General features: G+C 62.9%; 2 protein-coding genes across 3 annotated transcripts in view; one reads left to right on the top strand and one right to left on the bottom strand.

Moving 5' to 3' along the window:
* Window positions 1-88: 88 nt before the first annotated feature.
* Window positions 89-8,364, top strand: SNX11 (sorting nexin 11). 2 transcript variants are annotated; one of them, XM_075443632.1, is made up of 7 exons: window positions 89-157; window positions 3,687-3,735; window positions 3,992-4,078; window positions 4,435-4,535; window positions 4,762-4,860; window positions 4,993-5,205; window positions 7,264-8,364. In XM_075443632.1, the coding sequence occupies exons 2-7, from the start codon at window positions 3,715-3,717 to the stop codon at window positions 7,403-7,405; spliced, it is 663 nt and encodes a 220-aa protein (XP_075299747.1). In that variant the 5' UTR covers window positions 89-157; window positions 3,687-3,714; the 3' UTR covers window positions 7,406-8,364. The 2 variants fall into 2 exon arrangements, with proteins under 2 accessions (XP_075299747.1, XP_075299748.1); XM_075443633.1 differs by lacking the exon at window positions 89-157 and adding an exon at window positions 577-660.
* A 2,448-nt stretch (window positions 8,365-10,812) lies between these two features.
* The window catches only part of SKAP1 (src kinase associated phosphoprotein 1), a 161,769-nt gene continuing 156,668 nt past the window's right edge, over window positions 10,813-15,913 (bottom strand). The window contains exons 12-13 of the mRNA XM_075443550.1: window positions 11,577-11,689; window positions 10,813-10,974 (exon numbers count right to left, since the gene is read on the bottom strand). Coding sequence (XP_075299665.1) covers window positions 11,588-11,689 — 102 coding nt within the window. The 3' untranslated portion in view covers window positions 10,813-10,974; window positions 11,577-11,587. The remainder of the gene's footprint in view (window positions 10,975-11,576; window positions 11,690-15,913) is intronic.

Raw genomic sequence — 15,913 nt, 5'->3', positions numbered from 1 at the left:
CCCTCGGGGAAGCCGCCCTCAGCCGCAGGGCCCGGGCTGCCTGAGGGGATGGACTACAGCTCCCAGCATGCCCCGCGCAGGAAGCGGAAGCGCCTCCTTAGCTATAAGGCCGCCGCGCCGCTGCGCCGCTTAAAGGGACCGCGGCCTGCGTGAGGAGGTGAGGGGGCCCGGCGGCGGTGGGGGGGCCCGGCGGCGGGGGTGGCAGGCCCGGGCCTCCTCCGAGCCCTGCGGGAGGCAGCGACCAGCCCCTGCCGGGAGACCCTCGGCGCGGCTGGGCCTCGCCCCTCTCCGCGGCCTCCTCCGGCGGGGCTGGGCCGTGGCGGGCGGCCCAGCGGCCGTGGAGCCCCGGGAGCCGCGCCGGGGCCCAGCCCCTGCTCCCGGGGTTGCCGTTAGCGCGGTGGGGGGTCCGGCCCTCGTGGCGGCCTTGGGCTGGCTGGGGACGGCCCGAGGGGCTCCCGCTGCGGGGCCGCTTCCTCGGCGACCCCGGAGAATCCTCCGCGGTCGCGGGTGGGGACAGTTCTGCCCGCACCAGCTGGAGCGGGCACAGAGGGGCTCGTTCCCTTCCTCCCTGCCGGGGGGCTCCCCTCAAACCTCGGGCCGGGGTCCCTCGGCCAGCCCGGAGCTGAGGGAGGGAGCTCGGAGCCGGGCTGAGCTCTGCAGGTGGGTGCTGAGGAGCTTTGGATGCGGGTCCTGTGGTTATGGGGGGACAGAGAGCGCTGCCGAGGCCGTGTCGGAGTCAGCACGGGGGAGAGCAGAGAGCCAGCGAGAGGCGAACGCTTTCTCGGTCAGCGGCATGAGCACGGGCCTGGGGCAGGCGACCCACCGGGCAGCGGGTCTGCAGCCGGTTCAGCCCCCGGGCTGCCGTGTCCTGGGTGGGCGGCAGTCCCGAGGGCCCGGGAGCGTGGACGCGGGGCGTTCCAGTGCGGCTTCCTTCTAGCTGGGAGATGTCGAAAGCACGAGCCCTGGAAACACCGAAATGCAAATTGGAGGAAGATTAAACCAAACCCCAACCGCGTGTCCCAGGGCCCCTCGAACCGAGGCTTTAAGCAAAAGCCCTGAAAGAGGATTTGGTGTAACCGCTTAAAGCTGGCTCGGAGCTTTCTCCACTGAGTTTAAGTTGATTTATCAAGTTAAGATCAATTAACTCCAAATAAAGTGTAAATGAGATTATGCGTTTCTTAGTACAACTCTGGATGAAAGTGGAGGTAAAAGACGTGAGCGCTCGGGCTCTCTGATCTCGGTATTTCCCCCCGCAGCCTGTCCCCTCCTTGCTGGCTGCGGAGAGCCCTCTTCCCCCCGCATCCCTCTGCTGTCCGGAGCACTCTTTCCGTAGCTGGGAAATTAAATTCCCCTTCCTGGCAACCCTCCGCTGTTCTATTAGGTAATTTCTGAGTCTCTCTCTTCTCCCTCCTGCATTTTTAATCTAGGCAGGGCTGTTATGCAGAGCAAGGAGCTTTAAAAGCAACGGGACGGCAGCAGCCTCCCCTGGGGAGGCCGGGGAGCGTAATGGTCAAGTTCTGCTGCTGAACTGGTTCTGGCTGGGAGCCCCCAGCATGGGGGAGGATCGGAGACCCCCCCCCCATTACGGCGCTGAGCAAAGTGACTCGCGTCACATTTGGCTCCTTTGCTCCTCTCCTTCCCCAGGGGAAGAATCATCTGCGCTGAAGTGTGGGGTTTGGGGTTTTGGGGTTGTTTTTTTTTTTTGGTAGGTTCCCCTCACCCTCCCTTTTACAGCTCAAACTGCAAACAGCAGGAGCCTGACCCGACTCCAGGAGAGCTCGGTTCCTCGGAGGTGTCTCGGATCGGGCCTGGGTCTTTTGCTCTCTGCCCTGAAACTCCTCTCGGCTGCTGTTAACGCGCTGTGTGCTCCACGGGTGGAATCGGAGGGCTGAAGTCTGGCAGAAAAGTGCCTGCAAACCGGTGGAGCCGGATTTTTAAAGCGCGGTTTGTGGCTCGGCCCCTCCCCTTGTCCCAGCTAAAATTAGCTCCGTCTTCAGCAGAGCTTTGCTTCACGTCCGAGTGTATAAATAAAGGCTGAGTTTCCAGCGCTGCCTGACACTTGGCAGCTCGCATGGCCTAAAAGGCAGGAGTCCAGGAATGGGGAGCAGGTGAAGGGCTGCTTCGCCCCTGCCATCAGGCGGCTGAGTCCCTTGGGGGCCTGGGCCGTGACAGCCGAAGTCCTGAGCTGCCGGCTCGTCCCAGGGCTCCAAAACCTCTTGCAAACAGTCCCAAAGAGGAGGTGAAACCAGGACACGGGACGCGCTTGGTCTTCCAGCTCCCCCTGACGAGGAATCCTGCTCTGCGTCCGCGCAGCGCGTCGGTGGGGGGGGACTCTGCCTCCGAAGGGGTTTCGCTGGCTGGCCTGTGCGTTTATCGGGTGTGGGGGGGGGTTGTCTTGCTGTCCCCCCCCTCATCCAAGCCCTGGCGCTGTGTTCGTGGTGTTATTGCAGAACAGGAATTACTGCAGGAGCACGTAATGGTGCAGCAAATGAGCTGACACGGCCCGGAGGGACGTGGAGGAAGCGGCTGGTGCGATGGGAGAGCGCGAGCAGCTCCCGGCCAAGCTGAGCAGGGAAAGCCGGGCAGCACGGGGGGCACCGGGCACCTCTGCGGCTCCTGGGGGGCTTCACCAATGCCCGCCGGCCCCCCCGCCTCCCGCTGGGAGAAGGGGAAGGGGGTTAGGGAGGGGTGCGAGGGGGAGCGGTCACAATGCAGACACAAAACCTTGCTGGGTGGGGAAATTGTGGTAGTGAGATTGCTGCTTATTCGGGTGACTTGGGGAAGAGCTGGAGAGAAATGGGGTAGCCGCGCCCGGTGCGAATGGGAGGCTTGTTGAGGTGGCGGCTGGGGAGCGGGTCCGATCCACCTGGGGGAAAAGCAGGTTTCCCCTGGCGAGGGGCAGCAGGGTCCCGGCGTGGGCTGGCTGCTTGCCCTGTGCGGATGGCCCAGCCGAGCTCGTGCTGGGCAGGGGTCGGGGAGAGGGAGGCCTGCAGGAGAAGGAAGCGGTGAGGAAAGCAGGGTTTTCTCCTCCCCAGCCGAACTGGCTCCCCTGGCATTTCAGTGCAAACCTGCCCGTGCAGGGAGGGGCCCGGCTCTTCCACCCCGTCTCCCTTGTGCATTCCCAGTTGTGACTCTTCAGGAGCAAACTGGGGACCTGGGGTCTCGGTGCTGTGCAACCAGGAGGCTGCTCCTGGCTAATGGGAGTTACACTGGGGGAAAAGCTCTCCCAGAGACCCCGTTATCTGCCGGGGGAGCAGGACCATCCTCGGGTGGTTACAGCCCCTCTGAGCTGGGAGCCCTGCTCACCTCTGTCCGGGATCCAGGGATTTCTGAGCGTGGTTCCAGAAGGCTGCAGGATCCCAGTGCCTCTCTGTGGGCAGGGGTGACCTGAAGACGAGCTGTGGAGGAGAAGGGTGCTGCTGGCTCCAGATCTGTCACACCACGCTCTCCAGCATGTCCCAGCGAGAGCCCAGCAGGTCACGTTGCCTCAGGAGCACATGGGAGGTTAACGCTGGATGCTCTCTCCCCTGCAGGCTGCTGGATTTGAACACATCCTCTCTATTTCGCAGTGACTGAGGGGAGAGAGGATCAGGGAGGGCTGCAGAGGTGTCTGGGGGGATGCAGAGTTCATGGGAGACCCCGATGTGCTGATCTTGCCTTACTAAATGCTTTTTTTCTCTGTCCAGATGTTTCCCGCTGGGCTCTGGCTCTAGGATGTTGGAGAACCGAGAGGAAGTAAGACCCTTTCTGCCACGGGTTTTGTGTGTTCCTGGCTGGGGTCTGGCAGCGCTGGAAGCGGGAGGTCTCGGCTGAGCGCTGTGTCGAGGCGGGGGGAGGTTGGGCAGCGCTCGTGGGGCAGAGCTGGTGAGCGGGACGGTGCCTGCGCTGCCCGTGGGGCGGGATGGCCGGACAAGCCAGCGTGGTGGGGGTACCCATCCCCGGGAGCCCCCCTGAGCAGGGCCCCCGCCCTCAGGCAGTGTTTCTGCCGCAGGAGCTGACCACGGTGCGTGTCCAGGACCCGCGGGTGCAGAACGAAGGCTCCTGGAACTCCTATGTGGATTATAAAATCTTCCTCCACGTGAGTTGCGGCAGGGACAGAGGGCTGAGCTGCAGAGCTCGCTCATGCCGTACGTGAGGCTCGGGAGCAGAGTTCTCTGGCTGTGCCGAGTGGGGATGGAAGGAGCCGTGAAGAAGAGGGAGTTCTCAGCAGCCCATCCCTCCTCCTGCGCTGTCTCTGTGTGGGTCTGAGACTCAGCTGCTCCCCTGGAGCCTGCTCGGGTTTTCTGGGCGCTTTCAGCTCCCCCAAAGCCCGGTGCTTCGAGGGGTTCCCCTAGTCACTGAGCTCAGGGGTCTGCGCAGGCGAGACCGTGCCCTCCTCTGCCTTGCTGCCGCTCACTCGTGTGGATGATTTCCACGGTGGGTTGTTTTTTGCAGACCAACAGCAAGGCCTTCACTGCCAAGACCTCATGTGTGCGGCGCCGGTACCGTGAATTCGTGTGGCTGAGGAGGCAGCTCCAGAAGAATGCTGGCTTGGTGTAAGCATGCCTTGTGCTCCCTCCTTTCCCCAACCTGCAGCCAGACGCTGTTTCCATTGCCCTGGGGATCCCAAATGCTCTCTGAACACGTGTGGATGGAAACCCCAGGCAGGGACACAGGATACCTGAGCTCCTGGGTCCTGGCTGCTGCTGTCATGGTGACCCTGTGTCTCCTTGCTCTGGGATGATCTGACCCTGAGCTGCTGCCTCCGCTCTGTGCCCGCAGGCCTGTCCCAGAGCTGCCTGGGAAATCCACCTTCTTCGTGGGCAGCACGGATGAGTTTGTCGAGAAGCGGAGACAGGGGCTGCAGCAGTTCCTGGAGAAGTGAGTAGAGCATTTGTGTCTTGCTGGCTATGAGGTGGCAGTGGAGCTGTCAATGGTCACCTTGGTGGGATGGGGCAGGGCTCAGCGTGCTCTGGGCTCCTGCCTCACCCACCCTCATCTTTCTGTGCGCAGGGTTGTGCAGAACGTGGTCCTGCTCTCCGACAGCCGGCTGCACCTTTTCCTGCAGAGCCAGCTCTCGGTCCCCGAGATAGAGGCGTGTGTGCAAGGCCAGGGCTCGCAGACGGTGACAGAAGCCATCCTGCACTACGCCATGTCCAACTGCGGCTGGGCGCAGGAGGAGGAGAATCGCCCCGCGCTGCTGCCGGGAGGGGACCTGCGTGGCAGGTAACGCAGGCGGGGGAGGACCGGCCCCGGGGGTGTCACAGAATCACAGAATCCCAGCATGTTGGGGGTTGGCAGGGACCTCTGTGGGTCACCCAGCCCAACCCCCTGCCCAAGCAGGGTCACCCAGAGCAGGCTGCACAGCACCGCATCCAGGCGGGGCTGGAATATCTCCAGAGAAGGAGACTCCACAGCCTCCCTGGGCAGCCTGGGCCAGGGCTCCGTCACCCTCAGAGGGAAGAAGTTCTTCCTCATGTTCAGCTGGAGGTTCCTCTGCTCCAGTTTGTGCCCGTTGCCCCTTGTCCTGTCGCTGGGCACCACTGGAAAGAGTCTGGCCCCGTCCTCCTGACACCCACCCTGCAGATATTTAGAGGCATTTCGAAGGTCCCCTCGCAGCCTTCTCTTCTCCAGGCTGAACAAGCCCAGCTCCCTCAGCCTCTCCTCGCAGGAGAGATGCTCCAGTCCCCTCCTCATCCTCGTAGCCCTCTGCTGGACTCTCTCCAGTAGCTTCTCATCTTTCTTGAACTGGGGAGCCAAGAACTGGACGCAGTACTCCAGATGGGGCCTCACTAGGGCAGTGTAGAGGGGACGGAGAACCTCCCTCGCCCTGCTGCCCACACTCCTCTTGATGCACCCCAGGATCCCACTGGCCTTCTTGGCACCCAGGGCACGCTGCTGGCTCATGGTCACGCTGTCGTCCACCAGGACACCCAGGTCCCTCTCTGCAGAGCTGCAGGCCTGGCTCCTGGCAGAGCTCGGAGGCAGCTGCTGACTCGCTGCCTGCACCTCCCCTTGTCAGTGCTTGCAGCTGTGGGTCTGCCCATGGCCTGATCTGAAGTGGTTGGTGCCCATGCAAGGGACTTTTCACCAGCAGTGAACAGCCTCTGCCGTGAAATGAGAGGAGCTGCCAGGGTTTCTAGGGACCCTTGAATGTTTTTTGAATTTACCTCACCATCCTTGCTGCAGTCGGCTGAGGGAATGAAGCTGAGCCCGCGTTCCGCAGCCCTGCATGCTGAATGGGTGGCATTCCCAGGCTTAGGCGAGCGGAGCTGGGCATCTCGGGCTGTCACCAGCCGTCTGTCCTGCCTTCCAGGCTGGCCGGGAGGTGCCCTGTCCTGCCCGTGGCCAAGGCTTAGCAGAAGAGAGCTTGAGTCTCTCAAAGCTGAGATCTACCAAGGTCTTTGGCTGCTTTCCTCCCTTAATCTCTGGGGAGTGAGGAGCCTTTAGAAGCTTTCAGAGCTCAGCCTTTCTGCGCGTCTTGTCTTGGTCCTTGCAGCGTGAGTGGCTTCTGCCATTCTTCATGCCCATCAGAGTGCCTGCTGGGGAATTAATGGGGCATCTCCCTGCGGGGTGGCTGCCCCTCCTGCACCCCGTCGAGGGTTTTCTGCAGCCCGGAGCTGACCTGGGAGGAGAGGGATGGCATCCTCAGCCTGCCACTGCTGCAGCTCCCTGCCGGGAGCTGAACATGCACAGACGTCACCTGAGTGTTTGGGTGCTGCGGTGGGCACGGGGTGCCCGGCGGTGCCCCCCGGCAGCCCGGTGTGCCTGGCAGAGCTGCTCTGCGTCCCGCTGCCCCTCGGACGAGGTATTTCCCTGCCGAGCAGGAGGCTGGGTCTGGCTGCCTGCACCACCCAGTGCCCGTGTTTCTTCATCTTGGTTTTCAAATAGCAGGAGGAAAGAGGTGTCTGGACTCCAGCGAGAGACCTGTTTTTAAATAGAGCCCTTCTGGTTTTAAGGAAGGGGTTTGAGGGAGCGCAGCAGCCCAGGCTGATGGGTAGGTACCCAGGCAGCGCAGCTTCATGCGTCCCGCAGCTGCCAGCACCCTCTGCCTCTCGCTGGTGGCTGTTTCCCCTCCCTCTCCCGCTCTGGGCTTGGTGCAGGGGCGAGGGGCTGCTTCTGCGGCTGAGCTGGCTGGAAGCGAGGGGCTGCGGTGGGGCTGTGCCGAGGGGAAGCAGCCCCCGCTGTGCTGGAGGCAGCAGTGGACATGGAGACAGGCGGGCTCCGCGGGCCCTGTGTCTTCCCCTGATCCCTTCTCCGCTCTGACCTCTTCTCTCTTGCCAGCTGTGCCGGCCTGGGAAGCCCGCAGGGTCCAAGCTGCCTAGAGACCTTCCCGTACTGGAGCGACTTCGGCACGGACGACACGCACTCGGACAGCCTGGATGAGCCGGCTGAGCCCTTGGGCGGACGGCGTGAGATGCAGTGACCGGCTCCTCTGACCTCGCCTGCCTTCCCCGGGACCTGCAGCCCTCGCTGGAAGAGGGACCGCTGCTGAGCAGGAGGGACGTCCAGGCTGGTGGGACTGGGGCTGCGCTGGGAACAGGGCCCTGTCGCGGGCTCTGCGGTGTCCAGGGCTCACGTGCTCTCTCCCTGCTGACTCTTGACTGTCCTTGATGTCCCAGGCAGCACATTCGTTTCGCTCTTCTCTTTGGAGGAGAGATCTAGTGGTTCGTGAAATCTGTGTTTGTTGTTCCCGTGGCCTTTGCTCTCTGACTGGAGCAGTAGCAGGGCTCAGTTAGGTGGTGGTGCCAGCTCTTGGCGTGTCCCTGGCCCGGGGCAGGGCGGGAGACGCTGGCTCACGTCCAGCACGATGGAGGAAGGCTTTCCGTGGTGGAGCAGAGGCTGGCCACTGCCCGGCAGGTCTCCTCAATTCGGTCCCCCGTGCTCCCCTCTGTGCTGCAGCCATGGGAGGCTGCGTTTCCCCGGTCACGGCCGTGCTGTGCAGCTCCTGGGGTGGGGTGGGGGAGGTCTCATCTGCGTGGAGCCCACACGTGGGGTGCGGAGGCCGTGTCCGCAGCTGGGGCCTCCTGGCATGGCTCACCCCACCGGTCGCCTGCAGCTGGGGCGAACGGAGCTGCGCTCCCCCAGGAGCACAGGGAGATGGAGGGGGGCAGTTTGTCCCCCCTGCCCTTCCGAGAGGGGGGGCAAACCTCCTTCCTCACACACCGCCTGCCATGCACAGGGCAGAACGAGGAGCCTCACAGCCAGGATCTGGCTTGCTCAGAAAAAGGAGCGTGTAGCTGCTGTGGAGTCGGTGTCCGGCAGCTCTTGGGCTCTGGTTACTCCTGATGCCCCTCCCTGTGCTCTCCTGCACCTTTTCCTCCCACCCTCAGCACTGGTGAAGGCAGAGCTGACGTGCTCTGACTTGAAATAAAAATGAAGTAGAAGGGACTTAACTGCTTGCTGGCAAAGTGTGTCCTTGCTGCGTGGGCGGAGGGAGCTGAGGCCGAGCTAATTGCAGATGGATGGCTTCAGGGGAAAGGGGGTGCTTGCACCTCTTACCGTGGGGCTGGAGCTGCCAAAACCCCTGCCTGGGGAATCAGACAAGTCCCTGGGGCCAGCATGGGGTGCTGGGGCCAGCCCCGGGGTGGTGGCAGGGGACAGGCAGGGCTGAGGGTCCCACCCTGGCCTCGAAGCGAGGTTTGTGGGGTCTCGGCCCTGCGTGGGGGGCTGGGAAGCACCGGCGAGGGGGGCAGGGAGGGCTGGAAAACCCATCGAGTCACATCCGAAATGTCAGGAGAAGTTCATTGCGAAGGCTGGCAGCTGCTGCCGCGCCGGAGCGCCGCTGCCATTGGCTGCCCCCCCTCATGCATATTCATGTATATTCATGAGTGTGCAGCTCCAAATGGCGCAGCTGTGAGGCCAGCTGCGCCCACCGACCTGCTCCTGCGCCCACGGACCCGCTCCTGTGCCCACGTGTGGCCTTCGCCCGTGCGCAGCCTCACGCAGGCAACGCGCCCTCGGCCGGGGCCGTATCCGGCTCCCTCCGCTCCCCCGGCACGGTTTGCACCGGGAGCTCGGCCTGGCACTGCCGCAGCCTTCGCTCGACGCCTTGCCGGCAGCCAAGGTGGATTTTCCCGTGAGGATGCTGGAGCTTGGGGCTCCGTCCCCGCTCCTGGCTCCTTGCGGGGCCCGTGGAGCCCATCCGTCCCCCTCAGGGCTGCAGCCCCGCTGCTGGCTGTGATTCGGAGCCCGTCAGAAATTATTTTTAGTGGTGTTGATCAGCTTTGCAAAGCTGTCGGGGAAAACAGTGACTCAGAGGCAGAGCTGGCGGGGGCTGGGGGAGCAGCCCTGTGCCAGAGCTGAGCGTCGGTGCCCCCCGGGGCTGCCTTGCTGCGGAGGCTGGGGGCCATGGGGACAGTCCCCTCTGCCACGCACGGGGTCGGCTCAGCCCCGCCATGGCTGCAGGCGAGTGCCGTGCCGGGGGTTGTGGCAGCCGGTGAGCCAGCTCTGGGCACGGAGCCGCAACCCTGCGAGGGGTCGGGGACAGGGTGGGCACCCAGAGCTGCTCCAGGTAACCTTGCTCACGCGGAGCAGGCGAGGACGGCTTGGCCCCCTCCCCGCGCCCTCGCAGCCTGGCACGTCTCTCTCCTCCCCACCGCCTGCCAGGAAAACAGCCTCGCCGCTTGGAAGCGGGCCAGGCTCTCCAGACAGCGCATCTTCTCCTCCCGGCCCTGGAAGGCTGGCTCTCGGTCTGGGCAAATCAACCGTGGTGCTTCCCTGAGCCGATGGAGTGCACAGTGCCGGGGGTGGGGGGTCCTGCTCCGACCCGGGGCTGGAGCAGCTTGGGCTTGGCCAAAGCAGCCTGCGCCCATCTCCCCAGCCCCTCCTCAAGCCGAGCGTGAAGGTCTCAGCCCAGGCATCCTGGCTGAGTTGGTGAAGCTGGGGCAGGATCTGACCCCCTGATGCTCTTCAGGAGTGGTCCTGATGCTCTTCAGCATCGGCTCCTCCCTGCCAGGATCCCAAAGGGCTCCCAGGAATGGTGGAGATGGATACTGGGCCCTGCAGCTGCCTCAGAAATGAACTGGTCCTGGGTGAGATGCTCACGGATGGGGCCACGGAGCCAGGGCAGCGCTGAGCATCGCACCGAGGGGCAGAGCCGAGGGAGCGCGTCCCTCTCCCGGTGCCCAGATCCCGGCACGGGTTCCCACGGCTGCTCGGGGTCACCCACGCTGTGGGGAGCCGGGCCTGGAAGAGCAGCTCGGGGACACCGGAGGGATTTGAGCCGAGCTGAGCTCTGGGCATCCCACAAACATCTTCCACGCCAGATAAACGCCTGCCAGGGAGGTGCCTCCGTGGGTGCGAGCGAGGCCGTGTGCGGGACCCCGACAAGGCAGCGGGTGCTGGGACGGGTTCGGCTGCGTCCCCGCAGCCCCCTGGGCACCCCCGGGGTTGTCCCTGGCTTCCAAACCTCTGCACAGCCGGGCTTGGGAGCAGCTGGTCCCGGACTCAGCCCACGGGCGATGCTCCCGCTTCGGCATCAGCGTGCCCCAGCTGAGGGCTGGTGGGTGCCGGGGGGGCTGGTGGGTGCCGGGGGTGGTGGGTGCCGGGGGGGTTGGGCACCCTCCCCGGGATGCTGCAGTCAGCAGGTCCCTACCACCATCTAGTGGCCCTTCAGCCAAGTGCGGGAGGAGGATGATGAGGATGCGCTGGGTAATTCCTCATGGTGGGCTTGGGGTGGGCTTGGACCAGAGGGGTCTGAAGATGCTCAGAGCTGGGGCTGGGGGCGAGGGGCCGCTGCCCACACCCGGCTCCGGCTCCAGACCCCCACCAAAGCCTGGAGCAGCCAAACGTGGAGAGGAAAATGGCTTTATTGTGGGCTGCCGGCCCCCCGCCGCGCCCGGCAGCATCACAGCGGGTACCGAGGGGCAGAGCGGGGCTCCGGGGCACCTTGCGTGGCCGGGTGACGGGGCGGGGGGTCGCTTCGTGCCACGGGGTCCCGTAGCAGTGGGGACAATCTCGCCGGCAGCGCAGCGTGGCCAGGGAGAGAAGCACCTGGATTCGGGGAGGGGGAGAGACACGGGTGACGGTGGGGAGGGGGACACCGAGACGCGGACTGGGGCTGACGCAGCCTCACAAGTCGATGCCTCGTGGGCACGGGGGGACAACAAGGGTGGGAGATCTCCCGGCAAACAGGGAGGTCTCGCTGCCCAGGCTGCAGGGCCCCTCCACTTTCCCAGCCCTGCTCTGTGCCTCAGTTTCCCCAAATGGGAAACCATAACGGTTTTTTTTTTGGGGGGGCGGAACACTGCATATGCAGCGCTTGGTGCCAGCGTCGGTGTCACAGCCGGTGACACACAGCTTGCCTGGCCCGACGGAGGTGGCTGCCGTGGTTTTACCACGTTTCTTCCAGAGCTTGAAGGACTCGAAATCCAGGCAGGGACACCGCGCAGGGTGGCATTGTCCCTCAGCTGTGACTGTGCTTCCCAGTCTCGCTTGCTCCCAAGTAAAATGGACACCAGGAGATGGAGCCAAAGACAGTCCCCGAGGCTCGGCACCCCGGAGATGCCAGGGCACCCCAGGAACGGAGCCACCTCCCCAGCACCCGCCTCCACGCCCCATCCCCAGCGGCTGCACCCCAGGGTGGCACCTCTCACCCGGGTGGTCCTCATCGCTCCTCCAGGTCGTAGGCAGCCGCCAGGTAATCCTTCGGGACGATGCCGACCGCGTCGTTGAGCTCTCCGACCCACCAGCCGTAGACGTGGTACTCCTGGGGAGAGCCAGCGGAGGGATGCGGGCTTAGTGCTGGGGCAGGGGACGCGGCTCAGGTCCCTCCCTTCGGCACCTGGATCTACCGAGGCTCCCACCAGAAGATGCTCCCATCCCACCTTTGCCCCTGGTAAATCCTTTGCTGTCCTTCCTAACCCTGCTCTTCCTCCCACCCCGCTCTCCCCCTGCGTCCTACGGCTCGCTCAGAAATCCAGCGTTTAATTCCCACTCTGATATTTTGGGGTAGTTTAGTTACAGGTGTCAACCCTGGGGATGTCCCAGGCTCCAGCCCGGAGCTCTGTGAAGCCCCTCCACATGGATTATGCTTGGGTAACACATTCCCTCCCCAGATTTACGCGTGATTTTCCCTCTGACAGCAGATATTTGAGTCAAATAATAACAGAGAAAACCTCCACCCCACCAGGCAAGTAAGAGGAGAAATTAGCACACACAGGTGTAAGAGGTTTGCCATCAAAATAGGGTTTTTTTTTTAACAAGATGTTAAAAGTGATGCGCACCACAGCAAGTCCCATGCTGCCTGTTTCGGGCATTTAATGGGTCCCAGGAGTCCGGGAAGGGATCCCAGGAGTCTCAGTGCTCCCTGGATTGGGATAGTGATGCTCCCTGGGTTGGGATCTCAGTGCCCCCTGGATTAGGATCCCGATGCTCCCCATGTTGGGATCCTCATGCTCCCTGGGTTGGGATCCCAATGGTCCCCGGGTTGGGATCCCAGTGCTCCCTGGATTGGGATCCTGATGCTCCCCAGGGACCCACACCCCAGCAAGGAGCACTGAGCCAAGCCCCGGCGACGCTGCTGGGAAGGACGGAGCGGGGAGGGATGGTGGCTGCATCCCCCTGCGCCGCTGTCCTCACCAGCCAGGCAGGAAAAATCCTGCTGCAAAACCAGAAGGAAAACAAAAATTTGGGTCTGTTTGCCACAGGGTGATCTGCTGGTGGGCAGGGGGGCCGAGATACACCTCAGGCGTGACGGGGACCCCCCAGCCCCAGCTCGCCTCCCCCAGCTCTGCCGTAGCCTGAACACGATGAGGTATTTTAAAATAATTTCTGCTTTGATGAATTGCCGGGTAGTCCGCGATTGCTCATAATCAAAGGGAGGAAAATGCAAATGAGAGCCAGCCGAGAACTCGCGGCACCGAGCGTTTATTTCACTGCGCAGTGCCAAAAAGAATTAAAACAACATTAAACTCCCAGCAATAATGTTTAAGTCCTCGTTTCCAAGTGCCAAATTGCACCACTCTGGATCATACAGATGTTCGTTAATTATGCTAATTTTTATTAAACTATTAAAACGAGGAGTGCACTGGCACAGCAAGGCAGAGCCCAGTGCAGGGTGAACTCTGCTCTCGTCTGGAGGTGCTAATTTACATCTCGCTAACGTGCTGATGCCTGATACCGGGTTCTGGAGGGGGGTGAGGAGAAGGAGGGAGCCTGACGATGGTTTTGCTGGAATCTACCTAATTACATGCTAATGAGGCCTCTGCGCTCAGTACCTGCCTGGACCGGGTTGGGGGGAGGGAAGTAATTTAGCTGAGACTTTACAGAAGGGACTGAAAACCCGCTAATCGGGAAGGTAATTGTTCCGGCGAGGCTGGTGGGCCCCGAGCACGGTGGCATCAGGAGAGGGGAGCAGGATGCTCTGCGCCCGCCGCCCACGTCACCTCCGTCAGCTCCATGGGGAGCACCCACGGGTGCCGATGCCGTGCCGGAGCTGCTGGCGGTCTTGGCAGGCAGCACTGGGCATCACCCGGGAGAGAGAGCGAAGGCATCGCTCTGCCCTGTCCCCAGAGACGCAGCGGGACGGAGCAAACTGGGAGCCCAGTGCCCTTCCCAGGCTGGCGTATACAGGGAACGGTATTTGGGGGTCACCCCACCTGCCCGGCGGCCATCCCCCCTGCCCAGCCATCCTCAACAAGGCCCCGACGGCCTTGCTCCGCTCCCGAAACGCCGCGATATTCTCCCAGAAGGAAGAAAACCCCTCCGAGCACTTCTCTGCATTTCGTTCCCAAGATCCCTGGTGCCGAGCGAACCCGGAGCAGACGCTCGCTCAGATAATCGCCCGCCATCGGGGCTGGTGCGCGGGGCCGTAAAAGGCTTTATGCTGCTCGTCTCCACCGGCAAGGGAGAAGAAAACGGGGGGAAAAGAAACAGCAAGATGACAACCGCAAGCCGGCTTCTCTCCCCGCCGTGCACCACGGCTCCTCCAGCATCACCCTGGAGAGCCGACGCTCTTCCGAGGAGGGCGAAAGCGGGGTCCCTGAATGGCAGAAACCTTCTAAGGAGGGGGAAAATGGGGTCCCTGCATGGTGGAAACCTTCTAAGGAGGAGGAAAGCGGGGTACCTGCATGGTGGAAACCTTGTAAGGAGGGGGAAAATGGGGTCCCTGCATGGTGGAAACCTTCTAAGGAGGAGGAAAGCGGGGTACCTGCATGGTGGAAACCTTGTAAGGAGGGGGAAAATGGGGTCCCTGCATGGTGGAAACCTTCTAAGGAGGAGGAAAGCGGGGTCCCTGCATGGTGGAAACCTTCTAAGGAGGGGGAAAGCGGAGTCCCCGCATGGCCCAGCTGCAGATTCCCCTCGTCCTCGTCAGGGGGGACATCCCCCAGCCCGAGGTTGCAGCGGCGGTGACAGGAACGTGGCCAACCGTCCCCGGCACGGCCTCAGATGGCCGACTGCCTGGTGGGACCCTGAACCTGCAGCCACGTCCCTCCAGCCGCGCTTCCCCTGCTCCACCAAGCTCAACTCGTCCCGTTGGACGTCCCTCCTGCCCCTCGCCCCGGTGCGCTTCCTCCACTGAGTGCCGCAGGGATGATATTTACTCCCTGCCGGTGCTCCTTGCCACCACGCTCCTCCGCCAGCCCTCGTAAACAACCCCGTCGGGCTTCAGGAAGGCCATTAATCACCCCCCCTTCGCACAGAAGATCAATGACGCTTTGATGGATGCCGAAGGAAAAGCCAATCAGTCAGGGACTTATCGGTTTATGATTGCTCGGGCCCATTATTAGTGCTTGTGTGTCATACATTATTGTTAGGAAAATGGAGGAATCTAATTCATAGATGAGGTATGGCGGGCGTGCGAGGGGTCGGCTGACACCGGGGAGTTTTATACCGGGTCAGCTATACATCTATTTACCTCGGAAACCAGCTCGGAGCTGCGGCGAGCTCTGGAAACGAGGGGTTACCTGTCCTTGGGGGATTCGGAGCCGGCAGCAGCGGAGGGATGCGGCTGGGAACGCCGTCTCCTTGGCACGTCACCCAGCCCGGCACACGGAGGGGCTCACCCCTCACTGCAGATTGTGGCCTGTCATTGCCTGCCCTCCCCCGCTCTTTTGCAGGGTAAATCCCTACAAAAATGAGTGATTCCCACTTGCTTCCAAGGATTCAACTCTCAGCTGCCGCAAGGAGCTGAGGACACACAGCTGGGGCTGGGGCACGGCTGCTTCCCCTTGTCTGCAGCGCCTGCTCCGGCATCGCCCGGGGGGGCTGTGGTGGCCCACCCCACCGGGGTCTGTGTGTCCCACCCCACCGGGGTCCGTGTGTCCCACCACACCGGGGTCTGTGCATCCTATCCCACTGGGGTCCATGCGTCCCACCCCACTGGGGTCTGTGTGTTCTGTCCCACTGGGGTCCATGTATCCCACCCCACCTCAGTCTCTGTGTCCCGTCCTATCAAGATCCACATGTCCCATCCCACAGAGGTCCATGTGTCCCACCCCACCGAGGTCTTTGTGTCCCATCCCACCGGGGTCCATGTGTCCTGTGCCACTGGGGTGTGTGTGCTACCCCACCAGTGTCTGTGTGTCTCATCCCACTGGGGTCCATGTATCCCACCCCACCAGGCTCTCCACGTCCCAGCCCAGGGGGAAGAAGCTGACAGACATCAGGGGTTCAGGGCAAGCAGTATTGGGGGAGATGGAGGGAGAGGAAGGTGATGGTCCCCTGCCGGGGAAGGCCAGGCAGAGACGACCACCTGGGCTTGGGGAGGCACAGGGGTGGTTTTGGCCAAGATGACCGCACAGCTCCTCCTCGAGGTGAGTTCCCAGGCTTTCCGTGGGGAAACCAGCCTGACTGGAGATGCTCAGGATGGAGCCCGTTAGCCATCTCCCATTAAACCCAAGCAAGCCACCAGCCCAGCAACCAACCAGGGACCGAGGCTCCCGATGAGAAGCCAACCCCGAGCACACCGCGGCGGTGGCACGACTGGGCT

Source organism: Opisthocomus hoazin, chromosome 26 (genome assembly GCF_030867145.1).
Source record: "Opisthocomus hoazin isolate bOpiHoa1 chromosome 26, bOpiHoa1.hap1, whole genome shotgun sequence".
In the NCBI taxonomy this organism is placed as follows: domain Eukaryota; kingdom Metazoa; phylum Chordata; class Aves; order Opisthocomiformes; family Opisthocomidae; genus Opisthocomus; species Opisthocomus hoazin.
This window is presented reverse-complemented; position numbering and strand designations above follow the sequence as displayed.

Coding starts and splice junctions, on each gene's coding strand:
- SNX11 (XM_075443632.1), top strand. CDS start 3,715: ATGTTGGAGAACCGAGAGGAA. Junction 4,861..4,992: donor CTGCAGCAGTTCCTGGAGAA/GTGAGTAGAGCA, acceptor TTCTGTGCGCAG/GGTTGTGCAGAACGTGGTCC. Junction 5,206..7,263: donor GGAGGGGACCTGCGTGGCAG/GTAACGCAGGCG, acceptor CTCTCTTGCCAG/CTGTGCCGGCCTGGGAAGCC.